This window comes from Poecilia reticulata, chromosome 13, assembly GCF_904066995.2.
Source record: "Poecilia reticulata chromosome 13, P_reticulata-male-v2, whole genome shotgun sequence".
Lineage (NCBI taxonomy): Eukaryota > Metazoa > Chordata > Actinopteri > Cyprinodontiformes > Poeciliidae > Poecilia > Poecilia reticulata.
Window position 1 is genome coordinate 26,781,449 of NC_088842.1, and position 13,671 is coordinate 26,795,119.

Genomic DNA, 13,671 nt, shown 5'->3' on the forward strand with positions numbered 1-13,671 from the left:
AGATTTTATTTTACGACCATAACTTAAGATTCTAACAAAGAAGATATTGTTTGGCAAGCCATTATATTGAAAGACAAGCAGACCCTGTGATATATTTTGGGACAAAAGTAAGACTTGCTCAGAAATTCAGTAGGGTCACTCAGGTTACGACCTTCAACCTCTTTCCTCCGGCCAGTGTTTGCGTTTCAATCAGACAATAGCAAAGGACAATCCCATAATAGCTGTGCGTTCACATGCATAAGGCCTAAGTTAGTGACTATAAAGGATGAACTCAAACCGGGAATTTACTAGAACAAAACAATTTTTAAATCTTGTTTGTTCAAAGTCTCAAATTCTTTCTACTGTTGCCATTTTTTATTGTAATTAAAATGGCTTCTTGCTAAAGGTTAACCTGTTTCAGCTGGTTTTATATTTTATTTTCTAATGGCCCCAGAACTAATAGTAAAATTAAGTAAAATGTAAATGTTACAAAACATTCTGGTCTGCCTTTTACTGTGCGTGTATGCTCACAGACGCTTTTGAATTTTTTAAAGGTTTCATCTTTTAGTTTGACTCATACTCTATTGCTTCTTCCTATATAGGTGCCAGAAGCTTTTATTGGGCCATTTACTTACAAAAATAAAATGAGTACATCTTTGTTCTCTAGACATCGGGTGTCTTCTGTATCAATAAAGTTTAACTAGACATTTTCAGCAACAATGCTTAGTTTTTGTTCAGAAATACCTTAGAGAAAAATCTTATAGTTCAATAAAGTCTGCATTATTATAACATCTCTTGCAAAAACAAAAATGATCTTTGATTTTATATGCAAAAAAATCAAAGTGCCGCCATGACTTTCTCACTGCTCGCTGAGAAAGTTTCTCATAAAAACACCTTTTCATGAAAACTTAGGATAGCTTAATTTGACGTGCCATGCCAAACTCTGATCAAAGAATGCCCCCAGTGGTGGGCTATTGCCTCACTGCTCTGTGTACACAGTGAAGACTGCACCAGTTTGGAGGCTACAGTTAGCCCACCTGCCATGAATCCTTAGAAAACTGCTGTGATCAGGGCCATTCATCGCAGACCTCGTGTGGGGCATAGAATTCAGGCAAATTATATTTTCTCCTCTCATGGCTCTTTGAAGACTGGGGATCTTTTAAGCCCCATTGAGTGTGACTGTTTTATCTCGGCGTAGACGTGCAGAGGCATTTTCCCACTATCTCCGCTTGCGTATCAAAGTCCAGTTTCATTTTCATCAAATAATGAAACCGCAGTTTATAAGAATTTGCTAACTTTGCAATCCTCAACCTGAAAATTATTGAATATATTGTTTGTATTTACAAATTATAATAATAGTTTTCGTCGCCTTTTTTTCTGCAGTGTTTCACATTTTTTTATGCACAGCTTCCTAACGTCTTTACATGTTTTTTTATTGTTCCTGCTGCGTGCAGTCATGCTTATTGTCTTTTTTCCAAAGCTCTGATGCATGTTATGTAGTCAGTTAGCAAAGACAATGGAGGCGCTGTGTGACATTTCACTGGCCTCAGTGCTCCGACCCAACAGGAATCATGCCAGAGTCACCGCTATGGTGACTACGAGTACACAGCCAAACACTGGGCATACAAAAGGTCAGAAACTGCATAGCGGACTAAGACCATTTTTGCTGAGATCAGACTGGTTTCTATTTTTTGATTTTGTTCCTGCAAGGATGACTTAAAAATTGTCCAGATAAAAAATGTATCCCCCTTATCAGTTTTTTGGATTTCATAACTCAGCCGGTCATATTGGTCATCAAATATCAACTCAGTTTGATGACATAGAATCACTATTTTCATTTGAATAATAATAATAAAAAAAGTGATTTCTAATGTTTTTAGGACTACTGTTTAATCAGAAAAACTGGACAATAGCTTACAAAAAAAAAACTATGGAGGAAAAAATGAGTTGCATATCAAATAGTTAACGTCTTCTTGTTACTATCAAACAAGTAAAAGAATTCCACTATTATCAAAAGTTGTGTGCTGCTTTTATAAGAAAGAAATCTGATCAAAGAGCAAAATGTTATCAAAAGATGAATTGTTCAATGGTCTACTTTGGAGTTTTATCAGGCAGATAGATTAGAATTGGAAAAATGGTTAAGAAAAAGTAAAGTTCCAAGGTTATAAAACACCAGAGAATCCACCCTGATTAAACTTTACCACAGCTTCTGAAATAAGTAAAATGAAATTAAAAAGCTAAACCCTTTTGATCCTTTGTTTTTTCCCATAAAGGATACTCTATTAAAATTGTACATGACTCTCATGTAGACCGAACAACACAACAACAATTTAGTGGCTCACAAACACATCCTGTATCTAAACTAAGAGTAAATTTCGCCTAAATCATAAAATCCAGTGGGCACAGTAAAGTAGGCAAGAGAGCACAAAACCTCTGAAGGTGAAATGTGAAGATTAAAAATTCACATACATAGATTGTACAATATGATAATAAAAAAAAAGAAAATCCACGTCTTTCTTTAAGGCATCGGCACAAAGGATAATACTGCAGTGAAGGACAAAGACTTCCGTGGGAAGGCTCAGAAGCAGGTGCAGTTCAACCCAGGCCAGACCGCAGCTACCTGGAAAGTCAGAATCCTGTCAGACAGCGAGTATGAGGTGTCAGAAACCTTCCAAATTGTCCTGTCCGACCCGGTGATGGCTGCTCTCGAATTCCCAGAGGTTGCTACAGTGGAGATCCTGGACCCAGATGACGGTCAGTCACTATTTTGCTCAAAAATATGTTTGCAACTTAACTCATCGTGGTTTAAAGAGTCATATCTACTACTGCAGTTGTCTTTAATTTCTACTAAGCTCTTGTATGGTTTTGAAGCACACTCAGGAGTTTACTTTAACAGGCAAATATGTCAGCTATGGTTTTTGAAGAAGTGGCAACAAAAAAAAGCAAAATTACCACACGCTGTTTTTCTGACAAGCAGTATGTTCATATAGGTACTGTACAAAAATGGTTAAACCAGAAATTTTCTCGTAGTTTGTCTTTTAAGTAGTAGAGAAAAAAAAAAGTCCCTCAACCCTTATCAAAGCTAGCTTCATGTTTGGATTTGATCATGGAAATTCATCTTTCATCTGCCTGAGGGCATCAGAGCTCTATAAATACAGCGCTAATCCAGAAGATAAAAGAGGGCTGACAAAGTAAAAATACTGAGCACTACCGTATTATGAAGGCTGGTGCAGGTTCTAATTTTAGACAAGTAAGGGCTTTGAAGGTATTGTCTTTCCTCAAATGTCATGGAACGTTATTAGACAGATTGGTTATGAACTTCATGTGAAATGCTCATTATGATAATATGGAAGAAGCAGAGCTAGAACAGATAAAAAGGTGCTGATGAAAAAATAAAAAAGTTTACTCTTGTACAACTGGAATAGAGAAGAGCAAATGTTGATCCTATAGGTGTTTACTGAGCAGACATTTGTTGTAGACATTGTATAATAATTAACATGTTTACGAAAAGCTTGTTTTTAGGCAAACACTTGGAGATGGAGGCCAGTCAAGAAAAAAAAAATTTTAAATGTCAGCTGCCTTAAGTAAAAAGGCTTTGGGTTCTTTTTCCTCTTGCCCTGAGCAGCCTCTGTCATCCTACAGCTACATCGATTATTATTGCATTCTACTGTTTATAGTTTTAAAGTATTTTGGCTTGCCAAGGTCACATAAACTCCAAAGGCATAAAAACATTTCTTATATTTTCATTTTTTTTCTGAGAGCATATGCATAGAAAGGCCGCAGGACCTCTATGAAGAACCAGTGAGAATAAATTATTACAGACCAAGACCGACTACATTTGCTAAAATTTAGAAAAAACTAAGTATTGTGGAGAGAAGCTAGAATATTATGTGTTGTTTGCACTGGGCTAAGAAAGGACAACGCATTTATTTACTACCTGAGCAGTACAATGAGATTTTGTGACTGAAATGCTGCAAAATTACTAATGTTTTGAATGACCTACAAAACACAGGGGAGGAAACAAACAAAAACAAGAGTTGTCAAAAAATGTCCATTAAAGAAAATGTGATTTCTCAGCTTAGGAAGAGAAATTGAAACAAAAAATGTCTTGCAAGAAAACACTTCAATCAAATCGGAGTAGCAAAAAGCAAACTAGAAAGATGTTTTATTTTTATCTAAAAGCAAAAGTCACATGATATTTTCCACATTTAATAGGTCCAAACATCACAATTTCTCTTTTTCTGGTGTGTTGACCAAAAAAAGGTGGTAAATCTGTCGGTAAATATGGTAAATATGTTGTTCTGTTTGCATTCCTGTATTACAGTGCAAACAGATTGAACGTGACTATTTAACTTTTTCCAACATACAGAATCAACAGTGTTCATACCCTCAGCTGTATACAACATAGAGGAGGACGTTGGTGAGCTGCTCATCCCTGTACTCAGAAGTGGGGATGTGAATCAAGAGCTTATGGTTATTTGCTACACTCAGCAAGGTAACACCATACCTGTGTGTGTTAACATTAATGCTGTCTTAGTGGTTTTCATAAATCCTAATGCGTTTTAGTATTGCGTAACCAGTACAGGCGCTGCAGATTTCTTCTCACTTAGTTTTATAGAGCCTTGACAGATATAGTTGTACCCAATTCTATTTTTTCCTTGAAAAATTAAACATAAAAAGATATAAAAACAGCATTCAAAGTTTTTTTTTCTCTCTAGCCATCCTAAGAGGAGTCACTATACAGCATTTTTATGAAGAAAAGACAGACTGATCGATAACTAATTTTATCAATGAACCTGATTAGCAAGAACAGCATTACTAAACATTAACAAAAAGTGAAAAGTCACAGGATTGCCAGAGGGAACTGAATACTTGCTAAATCTAGTGGCAAAGTTGCTGAGTTGAAAATGCCTTCTTCACTCAGCAACAATTTCCTTCCTTTCCATCAGAGTGATCAGGTTCACTGTTTGGAAAAAGAATGTTTTTCTTTTTTTTTTTTTTTCCAGCTGGTCACAGGTTAGAACTGGTCAACCTAAACATTGTTGGTCAGGTCATCCATGAGCGCAGATCCTGTAATTAGTGTCTGTAAAGTATATACATGACGATGATGATTCTATTTAGATGTTAATTAAATAATCTGCTGGTTTGATTTTGTTGGATAAGATTTTGATCTGAAGTGTTAAGACTAGCAACGAGCTTCAATAAATATTTTACAGAAAATTAACTATTTTGTATTGAATTACTAATATTAGCTTTTTTCAGACGCACGGCAGACTTGATTGCTAAGCCAATAAGAGCTAAATATATTGTTAGAAAAAAAAGGCAAATTATACAACAGATTGTGCTTTGTATTGTGTCAAATTTCAACTCATTAAATTTGTATTCTGTAATTCTCTTTTCTGCCCGTTCAGTTTCCGCCACAGGCACCGTCCCCACCACTGTGCTGTCCTACTCTGATTACATCTCCAGGCCTGAGGACCATCACAGCGTCCTGCGCTTTGACAAGGGAGAGATAGAGAAATCCTGTCGGATAGTGATAATTGATGATTCCCTGTACGAAGATGAGGAAAGCTTCAATGTCACCCTCAGCATGCCCATGGGAGGACGCCTCAGCTCAGAGTTCCCCACAGCCAGAGTCATAATCATTCCAGATATGGATGACGGTAAGAGAGCATTTCACTGATTGTAGCTGTGCATTAAAATGCAATCAGTCCAATAAATTACAGGCCTGTGATTGTTCAGTGATTTCTTCGGCAATTTTTTTTCCTACTTTTTGACATTTTCAGAAATGTTTTAGGAATAAAAAAAATAAATAAAACCCAGCTTTTTCGTGATAATTGCCCTTCTTTTCTAGAAGTGTAAAAGTGCCTGAACTTGGATGTATTCTTACAGCAGAAACAATGACTTCAGGAAAAGTTCTGAAATTCTTTATCAACTCACCCATAAAATTGTCAAGGGACGCAGAACATGCCAATGTCAGTGCGCCGTCATGTTTTTGTATATTTTGTTTGTTTGTGTTTCACTGACTGTGTCTGTGAGAGAAAATGTTTGGGTGTGCAGTCTTCCTCCTTGGAGGTATAGTGTTTATCTCACATCTGCAGGCTCGCGTCGTTGGGCTGCTGGCTCCCATATCTTCCTGATTTCCTTTGTTCCGAACACCTGTCGGCCTCTCCTCACTCCCCTATCAATCCGGCAATCTGTGAAAGTCCGGCTGCAGTGAGGACTCTATAAGATCGCAGGCAGGTCACAGTGAAGCCTAAAAGACAAGCATAATAGCAAAATCATTCAAAATTTACCTAAAAAAAAAAAAAAATCACTTTTTTTTGTCATATAATTGACGTGATTAAACAATATGTGGTTATAAAAAAGATGTGTGTTGATTGTTTACTTTTAAAAGTAAAAAAATGACTACTGCCTCTATAGCTTGAACGCTCATGGACAAAATTGGATTTGCATGAACGTGCAATCGCAGACCAGTAGAATTGAGCCATCAGAAGATAACCGCTATTACATTTTTAAAAGACCAAACAGTAAGTTCATCTGATTATGTAAAATCTAGCACAGTAGATCTCATTAACAGAGCATTTCCTTTAAAACTACATGCAATCAAAAACTGAAAAGTAGACCTAGTCCTAGCTTTTAAATGTAGAAGATCTGCTTTTTAACAACTTCAGAGTTACAGTCTGAAAACGTCTGGATTTTCCTTTAAATATTTTCCTGTTAAGAATAAGTATGTAAAAAGAAAATAGCTTCAAACTTTATTCCTTCATCCTCCGGGACTCGTACTTCCGTTCGTCCATCTATTCGCCCTCTGGTTTTTCTCAGGGTTCCTATTTTAGTCCTTATTACAGTAGAAATATCATCCATAAATTTATGGAGAGGATTTTTTCCATTTATGCCTTAAAAAAATAGACAAAACAAGAGAAAACAATAAAAAACACAAAACAGATTTATTTACATAAAATCCTAAAAGAGCTTAAAACCACACAACAGACTGTCATTATTTATTAAACAAAGCCAAAATGAAAAAGCTATGTTTGGAAGGGGATTTTAATATAAACTTTTAGTTCTGATTCTTGTAAAGTTTATGCTCAATTAAAACCACACAACCTGTCAACCTGTGCTTTATTACTGACATATATAATAGATCAGAAGCCAGTTTATAATCCCACTGTAAGCAAAGTTTGGAAAAGGGTTAACACATTTGCTCCTTGCAGACATTTAGTATGGAAATTTTAGATGTAAGTCATGTATTTAATGAAGATCCATAGACTCATAACACTGCAGGGATCCAATCAATATGCTAAGAGCATAAAAAGAAGAGCTATCGAAATAAACATAAAGGGATCCACAGATTAATAGTTATTTCTTTTAGAGGCTTTTCTTCCTTAATTTCTTAACTTCTTTATTCACTGACCCGATGCTGAACTTTTCTCGTTTTCCTCCTCTGACTGGGTAATGTTTTCTATGGGATCCTGCTGCTGCAAATTAGCTTACAGATTCCTGAAGAAACTTGATTGCTAACTTTTTTAAAGGCCCTATGTCTTGGAGTGACTTTTCCTGCTTTGTATTTCTCTTATCAGTAAAGACTAACTGATTTCTGTAAGTTATGTTTGTACCAAGAGACTTTCCTATTTTACTCCACCTTTGTTGAAATCTGTAATTTCCCAGTAATGTTGATAAAAATTTGTTAAAAATCTGCAGCTTTCTTTAAAACCTACACCGTGAGGTTCTTATTTAGTCAGTTTCATTCTGTTTTATCCTTCCAATCTGCTTTGAAATGGAGGATGCTACATGTTTTAAAAAGTTAACAAATTGTTGTAGCCTGAAGTGTAACCTGAGACTGAGCTTGGGAGCTTTTCACCCGTACTACTCTGGAGTATTGACTGCAGCTGCTGAAAATGACTCCTTACAGCATTAAGTGTTCTTTTAAAAGGCGTCCCTCTCCATTGAAACTATTAAATTTCAATTTCATGGTCTTTACTGATGGCTTTAACTGTGACAGTGTCAGTCATGGGTGTCTTTTTAGCTCCCATGTTTAAAGGTGACACATTTTCTCCCAGAATGAAGAATAAATGGTGTTTGAAAATAAATTAAACGGTTAAATAAACACAAAGGTATGCTTTAGGCATTTCTCTGAAGCTGTACAAGGTGGACCAAATTTGCAGAGTCAGTCAGAGTATATGTGCTTACTGCTATGACCAGTTATCACCTGCGCAGAAAAATGGCGAGGCATTAAAAAGCACCGTATTAGAGTGGGGTAGAGAGTGTCTTACAAAAGTATTCGTACTCCTCAAACTTCTTTTTTTTATGTTACAAGAACAGTGGAAATATATAAAATTTTCTTCAATTTTTTTTTGTAAACAAAAATCCTAAAAGTGTGGTGTGTATGGATGTTTTGTTCTTCTGAGTCAGTACTTTGGGAAACTCTATTTCTGCAGATGTTTTTTTTTGTCTAAGTCTCTGCTGGTTTTGATCATGTTGAAAGCAAATCCTTTGAACACTCTTCTTTGAAATTTAGCTGACGCTCAGGCAGACTGGATAAACAGCAATTAAAATTGTTTTCTATCATTTTTTTTAATTTGCATACTTTTGCACTTTCATTCAGTCTACTGCTTCTAGAAATAGTTCTACAACAAGAACAACAAAAACAACAGCAACAAAGAAATCTAGATAAGCAAGGTGGGAGCATCGACTAACTCACTCACTCTTTGGTTACCTAGCAACCACCTGTTGAGTAACTTGTTGTTTTGCCACTGTGCCTCACAGCTACTTAAAAAAACAACAAAAAAAACCCACGTGTGTTGTCCTCTCAAGTGCATCAGCTCAAGAGGACAATGTGAATAAAACAGGAAAAGTCACACCACCAGTTTGCCAGTATTTCAAATATTTAAAGCAAAAAAAACCTCATCATTAATTATTGATATTGATTGATTTGAAGCACTTATGAAGATTGTGTTTGCGCTGTGACAAACTCCAGAGCGTGTGAATACAGAGCATTCTGAGTTGAAAATTAAACAGAATCTGTGACCATGCATCGTAGACTTACTATATTATTACTGCGTCCTTCTGGGCTTATGTCTGTTTCACTTTCCTAAGATGATGCAGATACATTGTAAATTGACAACAGTCATATTCAGTTCAGCTCGTTGTTAGTTTTGACCTTGTGGAAGCTGTCCAGGGCGTGCTGCACATCTCAGTCAGTGTCAGCCAAGACAGGTTCCAAAACTCCCACTGCCCTGAACATGGTGAGGTTGATATGGAAAATGAATTAATGTTGTCAAAACATGAAGAGTGAGGAGAAATAAGATCATGTCAACTCCTCGTGTCTCCCCAAAGGAGTTGATAATGAAAAAGGCTTGAGCACTGATGTTGAAGTAAACAGCTCTGAGGCAAGTGGAACAAAATTGATCTCCTGTCTAAAAGAGTAGAGAGGCAGCAAAAGATTCATTCCCGCTGTTAGTGCAGCTGTTCTGGCTACAGCCAAGGTTCTAATCCACTCTCTAGACTCTAAGTACACATATGAGTCTAAAGCAAATGGGGGCATCACATCCTTCTTTGTCATCTCTCTTCGAGAATAGCATTGAAGTGCAGCACTTACATGTGCAGAAAGATTCTGCGGCCAGCCAAGCACCTGGCCAAGCCTAAGATGTCTAGTCCCCACGAGGCTTTTCAGCAGCTTTGCAAGGTTGTTGGCTCCAATATTTATTAAAACAAAAACAAAAAAAACCACCAGCTACCGATTTAAGGAAAATGCTTTCAACAAGATTTTTTTTTTCACTTCCAGCAAGCAAACTAAGGCACCATTATGAAATTAGATGCAGGTCAATAATGTAAATTTTCCAAGCTTCGCATACAGAGTCCTTGCCAGCCTCTAATAAAGGCTGCAATAGGCATCAAAAGTGACGCTAAGGTGAGACTTTGTTTTGTAGCTTTACCTTCGCTGTAAATTAAAGCCAGCTGCTCTGATAATCAGCTTTGAGGGAAGGTAACACAGAGGTGAGGGTTTTTTTTTTTTTTCTTTTTTTTGCATTACTAGAAAAATATATTATTTCTTCTCTTGCATTCCAAGTTATCTAGAGAATAAAATAATATTATCAACATGCTGGGTCAAAGATGAACACGCTGGTATATGTTCCATGTTCCAGGAGACTCTTCCTACAGTATTATTGACTAGTTTGTTATCTTGCATTGTTGAATTAAATTTAGGGTTGACTGCTTGAAGATGAAGAAGTGTTATTAAACTTGATTTTTATATGATAGCAAAAATATATATATATTTTAAATTCTGTCAGAAATTTGGGAACATTCCACACAAACAGCAAACTTTCACCAGAGGGTCTTTGAACTTGACAGTTCTTTTATATTTCTATGCTGTTTTATCTTTTTTTCTTTTTTTTTTTTTTTTAGTTTGTCTTAAAGAGAAATATTTGTTAAAAACAATCTCACAGAGAGAATACATCTTTTCTCTTTTCTCTTTCAATAAGATTAAATTTTCTCTAATTTTGTGGTGCTTTGATCTAAGATTTTTGGGGTTCCAGTCCATTACCTACCTATATTTAAATATATGCTAATAGAAACTGTTCCCAATCCAAAGAGTTTTTTCTTAAATATTTAATGTTGTTTTTTTAAATGTGTCATGGTGCTGTAAAAGCCGATATGAATAAACCACACAGGTTATGCTGAGCTTCAGAAACACAACTTTTAGCCCATATCTTCTGTTATAGTTATATTTACATCAATATGAATATTCATCCTTGTGTCAAACTCTACTGACAGACTCTGAGCAACTCCAGATTCTCTATGTTGCATTCTCAGTTATTGTCACTGCAGCAGTCCAACATAACTACGCTGCCATGAACATTTGCATAAACATCTGTCTTGCGTTTTCACCTTTTTGTCACCAAACTATCCCAGCAGAAGAAGATGCTGAACAGCAGTCTGTTCTCTCTGCAGCGTGTTCGCTCTGACAGCACGCTTCGGCAACAAGTCTCCTGTATGTTTAAACTTTAATATGCCAAATCTAAAAGGCACATCTTTTGATATATTTGGAACATCAGTTTATCTAAATTTCATATTTCTCTGTATATTTTATTATTTAAGAATGCCACTTTTTCTTGGCTGAGAGCTTAAAAACCTGTCCAGAAATGAGCTCGAGCAGCTCAAGACCCTTCGGGTCGCATCTAGCGATCCAAAATGTCTTGTACAACAATGACATCACAATGGGTTCTGATACCGATAATCAAACTAGATTCATTTTGTCTATATAATTTTTGCACCTTTTCTAGCTTTTCTTCATCTTTTTAGCTTTTTTTCTTTTTTTATATATTGTAAAACAATTTTAATAACTGGAAAAACCTGGTTGATAAATTGGGACAAATTTTTTATTTTTTTTTTCTACTAAAAGGTGGATTTTTTGGTGCTGAAAGACTGGTAGATTTTCAATCTGTCCAGGTTTTCTGTGTTATTGCAGCCATCCTTACAACACCAGCTGTTTTCTCAGTCGCCGACAATAAGACAGCCAAATCCCTGTGATTTCCACCCCGTTTCTTTTGCCTGCTCCGCGGCTGGAGAAACTTGTCGTCTCTTGCGGAGGTAATTGCTGTTTGATATTGACTCCGCATCCGGGGGAAAATGTTTTGGTGGGTCGAAACTGTAAGACATGAGACTGCTTGTACAGGTGTATTTATAACCGTGTGTCAGTTGCCTGTATATTTGACTCTGGTTCTGGGGGTATGATTATAAACCATTTTAACGATGGACGGCGTGAATCAGGAGGGAAACTTCCAAACCCTGCCATCATAGCTCACCTGGACTCTTATTTCCTCACATACTAACAGATGTCTATAACACTTAAGTGTAGAAAAGCTGTCTTTAGACAGACTTTTTTTTGTTGTTGTTGTTTGAAAATTCAGATGTTTGTGCTTTTAGTCCCTACTGACAAAGGAAATGTACTTTTGCACTCTGCAGGCTTGGCTAGACTAGAGCGCGGTTGGCAGTAGAGCATTTACCTGAGCTTCAAATGAATCTTACCAATGGAGAAGCTACTTAGCGCTGTAGGAATTATATGCAAAGTTCAAGTGAAATTAAGCTACCAGAGGGAGTTTAACAATTTGCCAAGAGAAATCTGTGTCTCTCTCCGTGTCTCATCTTTTCGTTTATGCTCACATGAATATAACATAAATTATTTTCCTGGCTCTTTAATTTTGCAGAATAAGTGGACTTGCATAATAATTATCTGCAGCTGTTTTTTTTTTTTTAAATCAAAGTAGGAACAAAAAATAAAAACTATATGAATGTGATGCTTAGCAATTTTAAATAACTAAAACAAAACGTATAGCTAGTTTTGATTTGGCTCTTCATTACTGACATCCATGAAACTCTATAGCCTGTGTTATAGAGGCTGCTGCTGAACTGAAGGATATGGCTGATGGTTTACCTTTCAGTTAATGGGCCTCGAGTCTTTGAAGGGTTTTTTGTTTGTCTGGTGTGCAAACCTTATCTGATTACTGGACTAGTACAACTGTGCCTGAGTTCCTGGCTGCCAACCTCAGTCGTGTAGATCTTATTACTCCTCCAGGTAGTGTGTGTGCAGGCAGCCAAAACCATCTTTGTTTGGCTTCTCTGTGGGGAGAAATCCTGGCAGCTGCAAGCCTCTTGCTGCAGCATTTATTGTTCTGGCCATACTCTCATAACATATTAAAACATAAAAGTGTTCTGGCCTTTGCTTGCACTTAGGTTTAGTGCTTTTCTTAACCACGTGTTTGACTTCTCCAAGGGCGACAAAGTTGCTACGTTATTAGCTTCTTTTTCGCCCGAAGAACAAGTTTTTACTTCTAATGTCGAGATGCTGCAGCTCGGTCAGACCGCATCAGATAACATATAACATATATATCTCATCTGGATTTTGGAGTGGTTGCAGTACTGAGGCTGTCATCTATTACTATTTTATGTGTTTTCTATGTCACAGAACAGTGAGGTGGAAGTAAGAAGGAAAAGAATACCTGAAAAGTATGTCTTGTATCTTTATCTCCAAGTCTGTTGGGGTATTTCTGCTGACTTTGCACAATTAGAGACTGAAATTTTCTGTTTTTCTTTGCAAAACAGCTCAAGCTCAGATTAGATGTTGAGCCTCAACAAACCTCTTTTTTTATGTTTTACCTCAATTCGACTGACTTCGAACCTTTCTAACACATAAATATTCTTTGATTTAAACAGCTTCATCGTACTCTATGGTAAAACTCATTCTGAAACTTTTTGCAGCCCCTTACAGGTTTTCTTCCAGGATTGTCTTGTATTTAGCTCCATAAGTCCTCCAATTAATGTCCACAGCATGATGCGTTCACCACCATATGCTCAGACAGTTTTCTTTGCATGAAGGGTTCAGGGCGACAGAAACAGTAAAGATTTGAATTTCTTCTGAACAGAGCAATTTCTTCCACTTTTTACGGCTTGCTTTCAAAAGTGTCTGCTACTCTTCCATAAAGCTGCATTTCTAATAAAAGAAAACTGTATTAGATGGACTCTAATTACAAATACAGTGGTTTCTGATGACAGGTGGTTGCACTTGGTTTTATTTAAGGATATCAGAGTAAATAAAAAACACACTTTTCAAAATTGTATATGTAAAAAAAATAAATAATCATGCATCATTTGTTATCTTCTACCACTCAGTTATGCACTACTTTGACT

General features: G+C 36.4%; 1 protein-coding gene across 1 annotated transcript in view; it reads left to right on the plus strand.

Annotated features, from left to right (window-relative positions):
* Positions 1–13,671, plus strand: part of frem2b (FRAS1 related extracellular matrix 2b) — a 73,406-nt gene that overhangs the window by 41,861 nt on the left and 17,874 nt on the right. Inside the window, exons 4-6 of the mRNA XM_008426312.3 lie at positions 2,503–2,733; positions 4,349–4,474; positions 5,391–5,642. Coding sequence (XP_008424534.2) covers positions 2,503–2,733; positions 4,349–4,474; positions 5,391–5,642 — 609 coding nt within the window. The remainder of the gene's footprint in view (positions 1–2,502; positions 2,734–4,348; positions 4,475–5,390; positions 5,643–13,671) is intronic.